This window comes from Nycticebus coucang, chromosome 9, assembly GCF_027406575.1.
Source record: "Nycticebus coucang isolate mNycCou1 chromosome 9, mNycCou1.pri, whole genome shotgun sequence".
Classification (NCBI taxonomy): Eukaryota; Metazoa; Chordata; class Mammalia; order Primates; family Lorisidae; genus Nycticebus; species Nycticebus coucang.
In genome coordinates, this window is record NC_069788.1 from 32,985,575 (window position 1) to 33,003,100 (window position 17,526).

The window sequence follows — 17,526 nt, forward strand, 5'->3', positions numbered from 1 at the left end:
CCTGCAGGGGGTCTGGACGCACGACCTTGCCATAAGGGCTGACCCCTTGCTGCCAGGACCTCCCCAGAAGGGCTCTCTCTACCACTGTCAAACCCGTGGCAAGTCCGCTCCAGCTAGCCCTCAGATCTGGCTGCTATGTACTGTTCAGGTTTGCCGACTTTTCCAGGCAACGCACTCAACACCCTTCCCCGGAGAACCGAAAGCTGCAAAAAGGCTTCGTTGAGTCCCAGCCTCTGCAGCTCCTGCCCAGGGCTGCTGCAGAGCCTTCCCGCCGGGGCCTGTGCGAGGTCTCCGCCCTGCTGCTCCAGTTCACTTACAGCGAGGAGCACCCCGGGGCCTCGCAGCGAACCCGGAGCCACAGCCGCAGGCGAAATGTCCGGTCCAAACACTGCCTGACTACCTGTTTCTCAGCTGCTCTGGGAGAGCTGGGCCTGACAGTCTTCCTGATTCACCATCTTAAGAATCCTATATTCTTTTTAATATAATAAGACCACCACACCTTGAAGGATAAACTTTATTCAGATCTCATATCATATTCGAATACTTCCAAATTCAAACAGAATGTTAGTCGAATGTTTTATTAGACAGCCCAAGCTTCAAAATGAAAACAAAAATTTCGAAGACATTACTGTTAACAAAGCTATCCTCCTAGAAGCATCATACAAGGCACTTGTCATGAGCCTGTATCTTTTTAATTGAAACACTATATTCAAAAGATGTCAAAATAGGGTTTTTTTTGAAATGCGAGTAATGAGTTAGAAAATTGTTTAGTGAAATAAATCCTCCCAACTGATTAGAAATACAAGACAGTAAAGGCAGAGGAAATACCCCAGATCTTTGGAGACAACAGTACCACTACAAATACACTACATAGTCAACTATTTTCAATTTTTTCAAATATTCCCTTGGTCTGGGTAAGATGTCACTTGTTTAAGAGCAGCTTCTGATTAGTCACATCTATGGATCCACAGTTAAGACTACATCACTTCCAGACTCCTTTTCTGAAATGAGAAAAGAAAAACCTCAAGCTGAGAAAGAAACATGAAAACAAAAAAATTATTTACAAGGGTGCTACTATGATAAATTTAATGTTCTCTAAAAGGAGGGAAGGGGAACAAATCTAATTATCACAGTGAATTAGTCCTACAGAGAAAGGTTTTATCTTCTCTTTAGTATTTTGTTTTTCATACTCTGCCTATTTTTAAGTCTCTCTAAAAGATGATGAAATTAGAATATTATATATTCTGCTAGAATATTAACAAGCCTGCTATCAATTAGTTCTTTGTTCTCTTTGATCAATGTATATTTTTCACATAATACCAAAGTCACCAAGAGCGAGTTTTACTCTCAATGTGCCTCAGATTTGAAGAACCAATGTGTTATTTATGAACAGTATACAATAACCATGAACATCCAACAAGCTAAATTTTATGTAGATAAGCTAAAAATTCAGAAATTCTAAGAGATTTGACAAAGATAATTTGAACATATACACTAACGCTAAAGAAATCCTTTAAAATATAAATATCCAACTCACAATTTAACTTTTGAGATTAATTCAATCAAGAAATACATTTTCTATGATATTTCAAGAAGTCTTCCGCTTGGTTATTTATCCCCATAAGTAAACTTAAACATTTTTACCTAAAGTGGTTTTTTCCCCCCTACTACCAACATCCAAAGAAATTAATAAACCATTTTTATTTGAGGGATTCAGCATAATGGTATCTTTAAGACTCAGCAATTCTGGGTGATAAAATATTTTGTTTTAAAAACACAGGTTACCTTTAATTGTGGTATCATCCAAAGACGTGAAGTAAAGATCTTTTCCCACTGTTTGCAATACAGCCTAACAAAAGGAACCTCTGGGTTACTACCAATTCTTTATTATAAGTACAAAACACAGTTTACATCATAAATGGAACCACAGATAAACCAGGAAAAAAGTCAACAATAAAAGGTATTCCTATTCAAATTATGGCAATCTGGTTTTATAGGGAAAAATCACCTCAAGTACATTTTCCTTTATTCAAGTACTCATTATCTAGACTATCTCCACTGGAGCCTTCCATACTGAGAGTAAAGTATGCTTTTTCAATTGTTATCTTCCAAACCCTCCAACAACTCTAGTATGTGGTGAAGGACGGAGGGATAGCTTTGTTTAAGGTGCTGCTGTTCAAACACATTATCAATGGTGAGCCACAGATCCTTTGAAAACAAAGAAAAGGGATATATTTTCCCCAGATTCTTTCCAATGTGCATGCATGATGTAATACAGAAAACTAATTAGTGAGACATATTCTTATGGCAAAATGAAACAACTCACATAAAAAACATAAAGTAAGAAACTGTAATTAGAAATAGTCCCAGATCATAGTGACTTGATGAATCATAAAAAATAGTCATGCATAGTACTTACGATATTCACTTTTTTAAAAGTACTAGCTCATTTGTAGGCAGGCATCCTTATCCGAGATCTTCCTTTAATGTGAGGAATCTTTAACTCCCATTATAATCAAATCAAAAAGTTACTCCTAAGTATAGTAGAACCTCTGTAGGCTGACCACCCAAGGGACTGTAACAAACTTGTCAAGGTACAGAGGTGCTCAATGTGAGGAACTAGGACTACTGTACTGATTTGTACACGTGGTGCATGCCTAGTCTATGAAAATTAGGTCAACTTAAGGAGGTGAGGTGGTCAATGTAGGGATGTGGTCAACTATGGAGGTTCTACCATATATTATTTTATGTATATTTTAAATAGTCCCAAATAGCTTTTTCCAGTTAACCAGGTAATAGGGTAATTATATTTTGGATATAATTCCATTCCATTCCATTCGTATGTGTATTTATTTGTAGACTTTTCAAAACTAATAGAGACAGTAAGAATGTAAAAGAAATTTTGGGTAAATACTGATGCAAAAAAGTGTTACCAGGCTATTTCTTTTTGACAAGCACACAAAAAAAGAACTAGCACAAGAAGGTGAAGAGAGAGATGTTCAATATTTTTAATAGTAAAAATTTTATGTGACCTAAATATCCAACACTATAAGAAATGGTTTAATATATTATAGCTCATTAATGTCATGCAATATTATACAGCTACCAAATTGTTTATGGTCTTCTGGCTGTGGCCAAGATGGAGTACGCTTACTATAACCTCTCTCTTTCACTAATTAATTACAACTAGGACTTCTAGACAGAATATATAAGGCAACTATCTGAGGATACTCAAAAGTAAGCAAGTACAGAAAGATTAAAAATTAAAGTAAAAACCTGAATAATGACTTCACACCAAGAGTTTCTTGTTTTGCTCTTTCCTTCTTTTTTTTTTTTTTTTTTTTTTGCAGTTTCTGGCCAGGGCTGGGTTCGAACCCACCACCTCTGGCATACGGGGCCAGTGCCCTACCCCCTTGAGCCACAGGAGCCACCCTGTACTTTCCTTACTTCTTTGTCTCCAGGTTTTGATCTGAGGGTAGGCCAAATCAAAACTACCCAGCCAGGGTAAAAACATAAACGGAGAGAAATTTCCTATTTTTCAGCAAGTGGGTTAGGATAAAGGGTCCTTGAATGCTACAGAGTAAGGAATGGGTAGGAAATCCCTTCACTGTATGTGGGTCACTACAAAAGTTTTGAGACAGACTACGTCATGGTCCATTAATTCATTTCCAAGAAACACAGTTGACTGTGTCCTTTCTGATCTACCTGTGCAAGTTTCATCTTGCTTGGCTGATGGGTGTTGTTGTGAAGACTTTGTTTCCATCTGTGTGGATTTTACGTTTCTTGATTTTTGTGTATCTCAAAACTTCTGTACTGACCTATGTAGTGTGTTGTTCTTTTCTCATTTTTCTTCTGGCCTTGCCCTGAGGGTAGCTCCAGTTACTGCCTGGCGACAGCAATGGCAATCCAGTACCTAAACATGTGAGAGGTGAGTTGTGTCCCCAGCCAGTAAAACCAGGAAAAGGTCCTTTGGTTATCTGTAGAGTAGAGGGAAGAGATTGTTTTTGCTCTTCTCTCGATCTGCTTCCCTCCAAAGGCAGGCTCAGTCAAACAGAACTGCATGACAAAGCCTTGAGGAAAGCCTGCTTTCTAGCCAGAGAACAGAAAAAGGGCCTATGGGGGGCTGAATAAAAGGGGGATCCAGGGAGCCAGAAAGCATGGAGGAAACGTCAAAGAGCAAAGAAGCTGGAACTTTTTGACCCCCAATATGATCCCCCTGAGCTATGCAGAACAGAGCCTAACAAGCACAGCAAAGCCTTTGACGTCTGACTACCATGTAAACCAGTGACCAAGCCCAGATGCCCCCTACTGGCTTATGTGCTGGGTGGATCTGACGAGCTAGCTTCAGGAGAGACAGAGCCTGTGGCACAACCCTACATAGGATGATAATTGGCTACAACCAAGACTTCAGCATCCTCCAGATTTTAATGAGAACCTCAATATTACAATGTAATATTTTAAATTCTCAGGATAGAATCCAAAATTACTCAACATAGAAGAATCAGGAAAAGCTGACCATTTCTCTAAGGAAAATACAGCTGTGAGGTATAAACCCTGAGATGACCAAATGTTGGAAATATCAGACAAACACCATAAAGTAAAAGTTGAGGAAGTTGAACAAACCGCCCCTGAAATGCCTAGACATATCACAGCAGCTTGGGAAACTGCCCAGCATATAGTCTTAAATGAAGAATATTAAACTATAGAGAGAATGAAGTCAATCGTGTCCAAAATATGTAGATAAAATACTTACATTCCACTTAAACAGAAAAATTATGAATAATGCCAAATGGATCAACCTGTTTATCTTTAAATGGGCATATTACAAGTTATTATTACTCTCATTTTTAATTTTGCTGTATTTTTCAGATTTTCTGCCTCAAACATTTTATAAGAGTCATGAACACCAGTCAACTTTCATTCTGTAAGGAGAAAATCAAGAAGCAAAACATTAATTCTTTGTTTGCCCAAAAGAATACTCGGTTAAAGTCCAGAATTATTGGTTTTTTTATTTCTGTTAACTATTGTTACAACATTTTTCCTAAAATAAGGGCTTTGGAAATAAGTTTGTTAAATCACCTTTCAAAATGAAGATCAATGCTCTCATTAATTACTATTTATATAATTCCATACCTCAGATGGACTCTTATCCAATTTGGGGATGCCATTCCAGACATTCTCAGGGTTCACTATTTCCTCCATACCATTTGAAAGGTTCAAAACCTTTAAGAGAGAACAGAAAAATTAAAAAAAAAAAAACTGTCAAGTTCCAAGAACTATACCAGATTCATATACCATAGCAATCCTTTTTAAAACACTTCAAAAGAAAATGAAAATAATTTTATTAAACTTCAGTCGTATGTTTCAGACTTAATGCTACTTCAGTTCAGCAAATATATATGGAGAATCCATGCCCAGAGATTGGAGTTGGATAGAATTTAGACCTCAAGTAGTTCAAACTCTGGGGCGTAAAAAAGACCTCTGAGCAGAAAATTATAATACACATGGAGGAAGTCCAGACTTCTGCAGTAGCAGGTATAGGAATATAATACCGGTATAAAGCTTTTTGTAGGGGTGAGTAAGAGTTGAAGACGAGGGGAAGTTTAGGAAATAATGACGAGTGCTTTCTGGAAAGGGCAATGGCCACAGAAATCTTTAAAGATAAACTGGAATTCATTAGTTTGGCAATGGGATGTAATACAGATAAAATAAAACTGTTATTAATGACATCAAAGGAACAAGAAAAATGGTATATATAAGAGAAGTTGACCAGATAGATGTCCATAAAAAGTACAAAATATAAAGAATTCTAGCACTTTGCGAGGCTGAGGTGGGTGTACTGCTTGAGGTCAGGACTTCCAGACCAGCCTGAGCAAGAGAGAGACCCCAACTCTACTGAAAATAGAAAAACTAGCCAGGCATTGTGGTGGTTGCCTGTAGTCACAGCTATTTGGGAGGCTGAGGCAAGAGGATAGCTTGAGCCCAAGAGTTTGAGGTTGCTGTAAGCTCTGATGATGCTGTGGTACTTTACTCAACAGAGAGTCAAAACAAAACAAAACAAAAAAAAAGGAATTAAGACCAAAGGCTGGAGGGCTGGAGAGATACATGGACATTTAACCCCAGAGGGACCTCTGTGTCATGTTAATGAGCTTGACTTTTATATTCCAGATCAGTGGTGCTTCAATATTAATGGTTAAAGAATGCACATTCCAAATCCTAACCTGAGAAATTCTGAATCAGCAGGCTAGGCCAAGGCACAGGAATCTACAATTTAAGAAATATACCAGATGGTTCAGATTCTGAATCAGCAGGCTAGGCCAAGGCACAGAAATCTACAATGTAAGAAATATACCAGGTGGTTTTCAGATTATAGGAGAAACACAAGGGATTGGAAATCCGTAGTAAGTTTCACATAGGAGTTACGTAATCAGATTTGCATTTGATAAACTTCACTATGGTCAATCAATTGAAAGAAAACTGGAAGTTAACCAAATAGAAGGTTATTTCAGTAATGTAGCTCTGAAATGAGGGACTCAAAGGTAACAAGTGGCATTAGAAATAAAAAGTTCCAACTGAGAAATAAGAAGTGGAAAGGTGGAACTTGATGACCAATAGGATTTTAGGGGTAAGAAAGATAGATGAAAAAGACTAGGATGACTTTTTTCTTTTTTTTTTTTTTTGGCTAGGATTCTTTCTTAGGACATTTAAAATTAGTTTTGCAACAATACCAGGGAGAACAGCAGGTAAATCTCTGTTCAATTACATTCTCTAGTGTAATAAACTTTGGTAAAATTTCCTTAAAATCTGTAAGGACCTTTGGAGATAAAGTGCTTACACTTCACTTACCCTCGTGCCTTCTTCAGCTATTTCCAAGATCTTACATTTAGACCACGTGTTTCTTAGACTTGACCACACAACACATTTTGATCCAACAGTAAAGCCTTTCAGAGTGTAAGTGTTCTGTGGCTGAGCTGCCAAATTGAACAGAGTAAGACTCAATGCACACCTCTTAATTTCTTAATGTGAGATGCACAAGCAAAGCATTTTCCTTAATTTGCACTTCCTATTCCTACATTATCAGTATCATGTAATTAGTGTTGCTAATATGTTCTAAGTTTGTCTCCTTTCTTCAATTTTATTCTTCCAATCCCGCGTCCCTATATATGCCACTACTGCTTTCCTAAAAACAAACACAAATAAAAAAACCCCACCAGGATAAGGATGTGAATCTGATTTTTAATCCTGAAAATTACTACTAAAAGTTGGTACTATTCATATAAGCAGTGTTGTCTATAGTAGTTACAACAGGCATTTCTATAGCAAAGCAACATGTTGTAAGTGAGCAAATATTCTTACCAAAAAGCTAATATATATACTTATTATTATTGAAATGTGACAATGGGGAGTAAATATTTAGTGCAAGGGTAATATTTAAATGAACTATGGTGCACCAAAAGGATGGTATACTATGCAATTAAAATATTCTGAAAGTATTTTGAAGGGGATTAAAATGCAGGACTCAATACTGCATGACAGTAAAATCTGTATTTAGTTTATAAAACTGTCTTTAAATAGACATATACACATAGGGCAAAAAATAATAAGAAGGAAGTATACCGTGGTTCTAACAGTGTTCATCTTGTTGGTTAACAGTCTGTTTATTTTCATTCTGATTATTCTATCATTTTCTCTGTTTTGTACAATGACTTAAATTTAATAATATAAAAACTGGCATTTAAGAAGTACATGTATAACATTGATTATAAAAAACTAAGAGTTAACCATGTAACGTGAAGTTTAAGTCTCTTTAACTAAGCAAAGAAAATAGCAGTAAAATAACTTGTAAAGCTAATACATGTTCTTTAAGATCGACTCACAACTTTTCTGATTAATCTATGTTCCCTAAATCTATTGAGTTTTGAAAAAAATGACAAAATCAATGCATAATAAGAATTAAGACTAAAAATAACTGTTAAAATAATCTCTATTATAAATTGATGTCTATAATAACAGTTGGCAACAGAATATGTTTTTTACAATTTACCAACACATATCCCCTCTGGATTTTAAGGATGATTTATTTACATTTTAAATGTGACTATTTTTTGAGACATAGACTTTAAGCATTCTATTTTTAAGCACAAAAGTAATATTTCAGCATATCACCCAGCATATAAAACATTACTTTAGATTGATTTCACAACTTATTTTCCCCAAGTTTAAAATGCCTTTTGTAAAATCCAAATCTGATTCGCTTCTCTAGTTTTAATTTTCCTTCCAAAAAAATTATTTAAAAAACCCATTTAAGATTTATTCTCTCTCTCTCTTTTTTTTTTTTTGTTGCCCTGGGTAGAGTGCTATGATGTCATAACTCACAGCAACCTCAAACTCTTGGGCTCAAGTGATTCTCTTGCCTCAGCCTCCTGAGTAGCTGGAACTACAGGCCCAGCTATTGTTTTTAAAGATTTATTCTCTTTTTTAAAAAAGAAAAAAATTTTGAAACTCAGGCATGTCCAACCTTTTTTCTTTTCTGCCACACAAAGGAAGAATGAGAGTTTTCTTGGCCCACACAGTAATATATAAATCCTCACAAAAGCTGATGAGCAAAAAAAAAATGTCTATGTTGCTTTCCATAATATCTGACACTACAGAGAAACCGAATAGTCCTCAAATAATCTGCCTGAGGCTCACAGGCCCCAGGCTGGATACCCCTGCATGAAATAAAGTAAAAGGAAAATAAAAAATCACATACCTGAGACATGATCTGGTAAAGCATTACTGCGCTTTCTTCCATCTCTGGATTCTTCTTCAGACAATAAAGGCATCAGTGATGAAAGGGTATCTCTGCTTTTATACTCTATAAACGCTTCTTCATACATGTTCATCTCAATCTGCATTTTCGAATCACAATTCTTCCCATGTAGATGTAATGGCACCCTGTGCTGGTCATCGAAATGTTCCCCACAACTTGACTTTGTCATGTCCTCAGTACACAGTGATTCTTGGATTTTCTGACTAACTCTCAAAGACAAAGGAATCAATTTGTCATCTAGAGATACCTGGGCTGTAGGTAGTTCTAATTCTGGCTGTTTCTCAGTTTCATAGCTGAGGGAAAGCGTCACTGCGAATGGTTCCAGGGTTGCTTTTGTGTTATGGCCTTGGGACAGCAGCACACTTGGTGGCTCCAGGCCCAACTCTTCTTTCTCTTCATCCCCAACCAGAGAATGTTGTAACTCAATGGATTCCAGTTCTAAGAATTCTTTTGATTCATCATCAGGAGAAAGTGGCCCCTCAAGTGAATTCCGTTCTAGTATTTCCTTTGTTTCATTAGCACGTGGTAATAACGTCTCAAATCCTGTAATTTGGTATTTACCTTCAAACTTCGCTTTGTCAACCAAATGGCACTCTACTTTACCATCTAGTACCTCAGTAATGATTTTATTTTTGCATGGGTGTTCAAAAGCTTCGAAAATGTTATCAGTCTTGAGGTCACAGAATTTACTTGGTTTGGTTTCAATCACGTTTAACTCTTTTTCAATTCTTTCAGAGAGCTCATCTATTTGTGGTTCCACAAATAAGGTTTCATCTTGAACAGCTTTATTACTCGGTTTCTTAAGTCCAACATCAGGACTGGGGGACCCACAAACTTCTTTTTTTTCTGAGCCACTTGTTTCATTGGGCAGATCGTTCTCAGTAATATCAATCTTAGAATATTTCTTCATTTTCTCACTAATACTCTCACCTTTGCATTTCAAGTCGACAATCGCTAAAGGGATATCACAAACATCTCTTTTGATTTCTAATATTGTTATTTCCAGTACATCTTCTGTTACTATTTCATAAAAATAATCATTTCCCTCTTGAGGGCACATACCTTCTGAAATATTAAATCCTAACAGGCAACATGGAAAGGCTTGCATGGGAACCAACAAAAGTTCAGAAGGAATGTTCCAGAGTGTTTGGGGATCTACGCAGTCTTCAATGTTTCCAAAGTCCACAAGCCTGACAGATACAAGATTATCTTCACAAATATTAGTGATAAGCGCCCTATAATAATGTCCATCTTCTCTATATCTTACTATACACGGATCTCCAATATGAGGACATGGGTCACAATTTCTCTCATTTGCTACCTGTTCTCCAGCAGTTTGCACTTCTACTTCTAAATGCTGAAGTTTCTCAGTATCAGCAAACTGACACCAAAAATACTCAGGTCCATCTATTACAGTGGCATAAGCTCTTACCATCTTTATTTTTGGATTATACCAGTTAAGAAACATTGACGTGTCACTGTCTAATTTGTTAGCAGACCTTGAACAGGTACTTTTAATTATTTGGGTAGAAAGTTCTATTTTAGATTTTTCACTAAAAGCATATCTGCTATTTATATCATCCGCCATGATGCCATGTTTGTCAGCAAGAATAACTTCCCATTTGCCTTGAAATTTAACAAATTCACATGTTACATGAGCCTCGTCAGTCCTTTGGGAAAAGGATTGTATCATTTCCTTACAATGTATGGTGTCAGGAACCCAAAGTCCTGCTAAGGAACAAGGAATGCACAATGCTGGTATTACTGCATTAATTAGGTCAAGCCTACCTGTTTTGCTAGTATGAACCATAGAAACATTGCCATAATCTATAAACTGTACAGCAAGAAGGTCTTTGGACTGTTGTTCCCTGACCACAGCACGATACCATAAATTGTCTTCTGGGAAAATGGCACATATTACATCTCCTCTTTGCAAAGGTGGACCTGCATGAAATTCAGGTCTTGTTTTAACATCATTTAATCTCTCTGAAAGAAGATTAATCTCAGCTTCATCCTCTGTTAGTTGAACATAAAAGTCTGAAAGGTCATTTATATGAGAAACATATACTGTTGTTTTAAAGCCAGGCATTATAGTCTTCTGTGGGAACTCACAAAATTTTAGAGGCAAATCTTTGTTACCCGAATCTCCTATTTTTTTCTCTGAAGGAGGGGCTTCTATTCTCGTGGCTTTCAAAAGTGGCTCAGCAAAACTTTCTTTTTTTTCCATTGCTAATGAAAACAGTGGACTGTTTTTATTTGCCACGGAGTCCTGATATTGAGTGACCGAGTTAGTCTTTGTTGAATTTTGTAAACGTTTAAGCTCCTTAAAAGCGGAGTTGATCTTAGGTTTGTAGGTTTCTCCCAAAATCTGCACATTGCCTAACTTGCTCTCAAATGATTTACATAAATACTCTGTAGATGACAATTTCATATTCTCATTTTTTTCTTCAAGAGTTTCTGTTGTAGAGAGGAGTGCTTTATTTTCTTTTTTTCTTATTCTACCCTTGTAACCAAGTAACCCTAACTTCTCATTAATACTAGCATTAATTTGAATATTGTCACTGTATAGTTCTATAATCAGTCTTCCATCTGGATCTTTTGCTACAACTAAGGCCTTCAATGACTTATCTAAAATAGTTTCCTGAAACCATGCTGTAACTTCTTCTGGTATGTGATCAGGAATATCGGATAATGAGCATTTAACAGCTTGCATGGGCAAAAGTAAAACACTGTATGCATCACTAGGTATCGGAAGTACATCATCACCAGTTACTACATAAACATTCCCAAAATCAACAAAAAAGACTTTGTTTGGTTCTTTCTCTATTACTATCCCCCTATACCAGTTTCCATCAGTATACCTGGCAAGGCACAAGTTTCCAGGGATTAAGGGAGCTGTTTTTAAATTCATCACAACTTTACTTAATTGTGTAATACTACATGACAACTGTTCCAAAATATCTGCATTTCTTGCCAGCTGGCAATAAAATGTCCACGGGTCATCAACATGTGTTATGTACACTGATTCTTCACTTCCAATTTTCATGTCATGTATAGAATAGTAGAAGGAATGTAGCTGAACAGAAGACTCCAGAGGCTTCTGAAGTTTTACTGGTCTCGCAAGTCTTTTTTCTACCAAAAAATGGCATGCACTCTGAAAAGGTGTTAGCAAATCCACAACATTAAACAGGTCTTCATCATGTATGGAGGCCAAAGCAAATATTGTGCATTTTAACTCAAGATTGTTTTGCCATGCGTTATTTACAAAGTCAGCAAACGCTTGTATTGCCATTTCATCCCAAATGAAGGGATTTGGACCGGTTGGTTGAATTAAATTATAAAGACTACATCTAAAAGCCTGAGCCTTAATCTTGAGAAACTCTTCATTAATTGAATAAATATTCTTCACAGATACCATTTCTTTGTCTCCATAATCTACAAATATTACTTTGACATGCTCTGAAGATTGTGTCCCACTAATCAGAGCTCTGGACCATTTTCCATCTACCGTTCGTTTTGCCAGACAAGCAGGTGTGGTTCCGTCATAAGGAGCAGCTGTAGATTTACAGTAGTCCTGAATATTACACATTAGAGTTTTCAATCCTTGCATGTTTCTGGTCAGCTGGCACCAGAAATAGCCAGGGTTTTTAACATAAGACACTTTAACTTCTACTGTACTTCCAACTTTCAGCTCTCCCTTACAAGAGGAGCCTGGCTTAATGTCCAGGAAATTCTGAGTAAGAGGAGAATAAACAGATGTTCTTTTCTCTTTATTCTGTACAACTAGTTCACTTGAAACATGTGTAACAATTGTGTCCCTCAAAGTTTCTGACAGAGATGTGGCTTTATGATCTTTCTTGGCTTTCTGTTCTCCTTCCACCTTCCTGGAAGAAGGTATTTTGTTATTCTCAGCAGGAAAGTGGTTTGAACCATGCCCTGGGGAGTGGGCATTGACTGGGATATTTTCCTTTGTTTCGAATTCCTGATACTTGGCATATCCAGCTTGAGCAATTACCTTACTAATGTTTTCTTCCCCTGTTCTCGATTCATCCAGAATCTCAATGATGTATTGATGATCCTGCTTATCAAGAACATGGATGACTAATTCTTTGTGGAGTACAGTCTTTTTAAAAAAGGAAATTGCTTCCTGGCTCCAAGTTTTTCCCAGAGGCCAGATATCTGCCAGGGTGCACCTCAGGGCCAATATTGGTAGCCTCCTAAACTGAGGAAGCAACATCCTTACGTCATACCAGTCCACATTTTCTGAATTCCCACGGTCAACTAAGAATACATCCACACTCTTGTCATCTAATCTGGTGACAATGGCTCGAAAATAGCCATTTTCTTTCCATTTGACGCAGCAAAGGTCATCAGGTTCAGGTTTCAAAACCACACCATCCAGCTTTCTGGCCGAGGAATAGAAACTGCACATCCTCCGCATCAGCTTGCTGAAGGTGCCATTGTGTTTCCTCAACCGAATCCAAAACTCAGAAGGATTTTTAATAAACTCTACCTGGGCATCGTAGAAGGCGTTCATCTTTAACCGGATAGATCTCAAGGCTGGGAGTGACACTTCTTCGTCCACTTCTTCAGTGGGAGACTGAGAAGCTGTCGCTGGCTCTTCCTCCTCCTCCGCCTCCTCTATTCCTTGGCTCTGAAGGAATCGGTCAGCCAAGCAACAAGACTGTACTCCAAACACACAGTTAAGATCAACCCCGTCTTCTCCATACAAGGTGACATAATACACGTGCTCAAAGGAGCAATAAAATTCAATCTTTGCATTCACCGCCTGGCCCAGTATCAGAGCTTTCAGGTCACCAACTTGTGACCGAGACCAACCTCTCCCACCGTCCCAGAGTCCATACAAAGCACAAGGGTAGGTCACCACGGGCATTCGGAAATATTCAGGCAGCAAGTACCGAAGGCTACTACAACTCACCAACTCCTTCCTTCCATAGTCTACGTGAAGCACCTGGGCACAGCGCTGGGGCCGAAAAGTCTCAAGCAAGAGCGCTCGGTACCAGTGTCCATCCAGTCCACAGGACGCGCATGGAGAGCCCGGCTTGTCCGGGCTCTCCTCCCTCTCCTCCCAAGTGGCACTGGAGGAGTTCCCATCCCCTGTCACCGTGGAAGCCCGGTATACTTGCGCCATGCTCTCCGAAAGGCGGTGGATCTCCTGCGAGAGGCTCCGGAGCTGGCAGTGAATACGGTGGGGATGGCACACTTGGGTTACCACTACGGGCTCCGTCACACCCAGCTGCAGCTGGGGATAGAAATAATCCAGGCCAGGCTGCTCTTGCTTGGGCAGAACTCTCGGGAGAACAGGGACGCCAGGGGCTATGCCAGAAGTGGCCACTTTGAGGTGACGCTTGAGCAACGAGTGGAAGAGGCTGTCGGGGACCTGCCGAGCCAAGCCGAGCTCCTGCATCTGCTGGACCAGACTTGGCACCTCCAGAAGGACCAGGCGATGGAGGAGCAGCACATCCAGGACCCGCCCGTGCACCTCCTTACCGGGAAGGTTGCTAAGGAAGTCCACGGCGCCGGAAGACCAGTGCTGCGGCTCGCCCCCGCCCGCGCCGCTGCCGCCCCCCGGCACCAGGCCGGCCAGCACGCAGCCCAGCACCTCCGAGGGCAGGTGGAAGAACTCGCTGCGCCCGGGCGCCAGGGAGCCTGCGCCGACCGTGATGGTGCGGCCCTCGTCCAGCAGGAAGACGCGGCTCTCCTGCGCCTGGCGGCTGACCACGCGGCAGCGGTGCCACAGGAGCCCCACCTGCACCAGGCACAGCTCGCCCGGTGAGGCCGAGGCGCCGCCCAACGCCCACGGGCCGCGCGAGGCCGCTGCTTCCTGGATCTCCTGGCTCAGCCGCACGTACTCGTCCCGCCGTTCGCCCACCAGGCCCCATAGCTGCACGGGGATCACCTCGGGAATCACGTCCACGAAGGACACCCGCAGGGCCAGCGAGGCCCCCGGCGTCGGCAGCGCCGGCGTCGAACACATCTCCACGGCGAGCTGTGAGGACCGCGCGTCCGGCCCGCGAAAGTCCCCGCGCCGCGGGCAGGTGAGTCCCACCAGACTAAGCCCCAAGGACCGAGGGAACGGGTAGGGCGTCCGACGCAGGGCCTCGGAGACTCGCGCCGACTGGTAAGACCCGGCGGCCTGACCAACTGCCCACGGTTGGGCCCCGCGCAGGCATTTGCAGCGCGCGGCGGCCTCGCTTCCGGCCCCGGCCCCGGCCCCGGCCGCGGGGAGTGGTCAGGCCAGAGGCGGCCAGAGGGTTGGCCTCAGGGCAGCAGGGGCTGGAGGGGACGTTCGGGAGGCCAGGAGGTGGGAGGATCTGGGTACAACCTGCTGCTCTTCAGAGCGCCCTGGACTCTGGAGGGTGCATACGTGCAGGCCCGGCAAAGGGCTGTGGCCAGGAGCGAACCGGGAAAGTTGTGTTCTTTCAACTACTACTGATTCAGCACCGTGTGCCAGCCCCGGTGCCAGCCCTCGGAATTTCCAATGAGAAGATGGAAGGAGAAATGGAGGCGCCAACGGCGTATTCCCGAGCGTTTAAGGCCAGAACTCCCCGAGGTCCGGGCGCTGGCGGGGGAGCAGTGCGCCTGCGCCCCACAGGGGATGGGGTGCTTTAGCTTGCAAGGCGGCGTGTTCGTGAACGTGAGCAAGTTACTTACCCTCTATTCTACCAACCTGTTTGTTCATCTGAATTGACGGATTTGTTGTGAGATTAAAATAAAGTTTGAAAAAGTATATGGCGACTGTTGAATGCTTCCTTGCTCACGCTTACCTGCTGCTTTGTTACCTACCTCTGGCACCCCCACCTTTAAGGGCATTGTTCATCAGACTTGGATTCATAAAAGGAGGTTAAGAGGAATGCAGTGAACGTTCCCTCAAACCCACCTGTACCTACTTCAGGAGAGAGGGTCGCTTGCCTTTTTTCCTTCATCTAAATCTTACCAGGATAACCCTTTGAAACCAAATTTGTCAAATGTCCAAACCTCCAGTTGGAGTGGAAAAGTCCAGGCAAACTGCGAGAAGCTCCCAGGATAAGAATACGTGAGATTTTTATTCATTTTCAAAGTTGGACACACCTCTGGAGAGCGTCTTATAGTTGCCTTGTACTTTTCTTCACTTCACCCCACGTTTGGAAATAGCATTAAACACAAAGTCAGTAAGGCAGCGCTTACACACTATGGCCCTGCCCTAACTGTAAATCTCAAGAGCTTCCTTCTGTCCTGATTAGAGGTTACCATGTGCTTCCAAATTGCCCTGTGCTTACTTTTTCATGCACTTTTCACATTGTGTGGCAACTGATGACTTTGTCATTCAACCAGCCTCCAGGATCCTTTGGCAAAGACCACTCACTTGTATTCCTGGAATCTAGCATGGAGTAGAGGCAATGACCATTTTCCAAATGAATGAATGAATGAATTTGGTTTAGCTAAAAGCTTACAGAGTTTTCCCTGATGACCTCATCCTTGAAAATTAAATTCCATTTTCCAGATTTTCTCCAATTGTTTCATATTCATTATGGAACAAAAACCTTTGATTTAAGAACATCTAAGACTTAGCTCAATGGCTCTTCCTCATGACTCTTAATATTCATCAAAGCATACATACCTCTATATTATCTATTGTAGTTTGCCACTGTGCTTTCTCCTTACTACCATGATATGAACATCTTGAAAGTAGGAATCCTTCTCATTTATTTTTATATTCTTAATGCCTAGCACAATGTAAGTGTTTAACAAAAGGGTAAATAATCTAGCACATATGCCATTTACAGTGGAATGAAGGAGTTCATTACAAACTTGGCTTACCATTTGAGATTGTTTTATCATCACATGCAATAATGGAGATTTTAATCCATTTTCTACTTCAGGTTCAAGCAGTATAACCAAAGCCTTACAGAAACCACAGAGTTGTAGTTATTGTGACTTCTTTTTTCTATTTAATTTGTCCTCCAACCTCCTGGCTTGGTGCAGGGCCTTGATCCTATGAGGTCAGGATGTATCATGTGGCCATCATGGGCTGATAAGAGCCCTTCCCTCCTGTCCTTCCAGATGCTCTAATGTCCCACCTCTTCTTAATCTGGAGTAGGTAGCTTTACTTTGTTCTGCCTTGCTCTGCTGCTAGACAGGGAATCGGATTGGTTTAGAAAACCAGGTCATTGCACTGTGAAGATTAAGCTCCTATTGTATATCTTCCCACTATAAGCAAAATATCTTGATTCTGTACAAAATAAAAAATTCCCTCCCACTAGTCTTGAGAGGCCCGTGGCTTCAAAAAAGGAGGGAAAGGGGATAACAGTCTTAAGAAATAAAGGATAAAAGGATGAGGCTGGATGGAATGTATCTGAGAGGTGCTTTAATACTTTGTATAGTGAGATTTTTCATTATTTTTTATGGAAACAAGATGCAGGAAAATTGGTAAAAAACAGATAAGTCGTATTTATTCTGTGCTATCTTAGACCTTCATAGACAGCAGAAAAATGGCATACGTTGGAGTCTGTAATTTCTATACCTATTAGCTCTGTTTAAAGATGCTTAAAAATACTTGCTCATTGAATATTTTTTTAAAAAATTACACAAGTAATTCTTTAATCAGTAATTCAATAAATACCCTTTTAAGAGATGAAAAAGACAACTGCAGATAGGAAATATTTTCAGATCATGTGTGACATAGGACTTGTATCTACAATATATAAAACAAC

General features: G+C 40.4%; 1 protein-coding gene across 3 annotated transcripts; it reads right to left on the reverse strand.

Moving 5' to 3' along the window:
* Positions 1–518: 518 nt before the first annotated feature.
* TDRD6 (tudor domain containing 6) lies at positions 519–15,002 on the reverse strand. 3 transcript variants are annotated; one of them, XR_008382496.1, is made up of 5 exons: positions 8,753–15,002; positions 6,847–6,971; positions 5,134–5,223; positions 1,786–4,922; positions 519–1,001 (listed from the first exon to the last, which is right to left on the reverse strand). XR_008382496.1 is itself a non-coding variant. In XM_053602656.1 (5 exons), the coding sequence occupies exons 1-5, from the start codon at positions 14,808–14,810 to the stop codon at positions 958–960; spliced, it is 6,381 nt and encodes a 2,126-aa protein (XP_053458631.1). In that variant the 5' UTR covers positions 14,811–15,002; the 3' UTR covers positions 519–957. The 3 variants fall into 3 exon arrangements, 1 of the variants encoding a protein (XP_053458631.1); XR_008382495.1 differs by having other exon boundaries at positions 1,786–1,849; positions 3,819–5,223; XM_053602656.1 differs by having other exon boundaries at positions 1,786–1,849.
* Between the last annotated feature and the right edge of the window lie 2,524 nt (positions 15,003–17,526).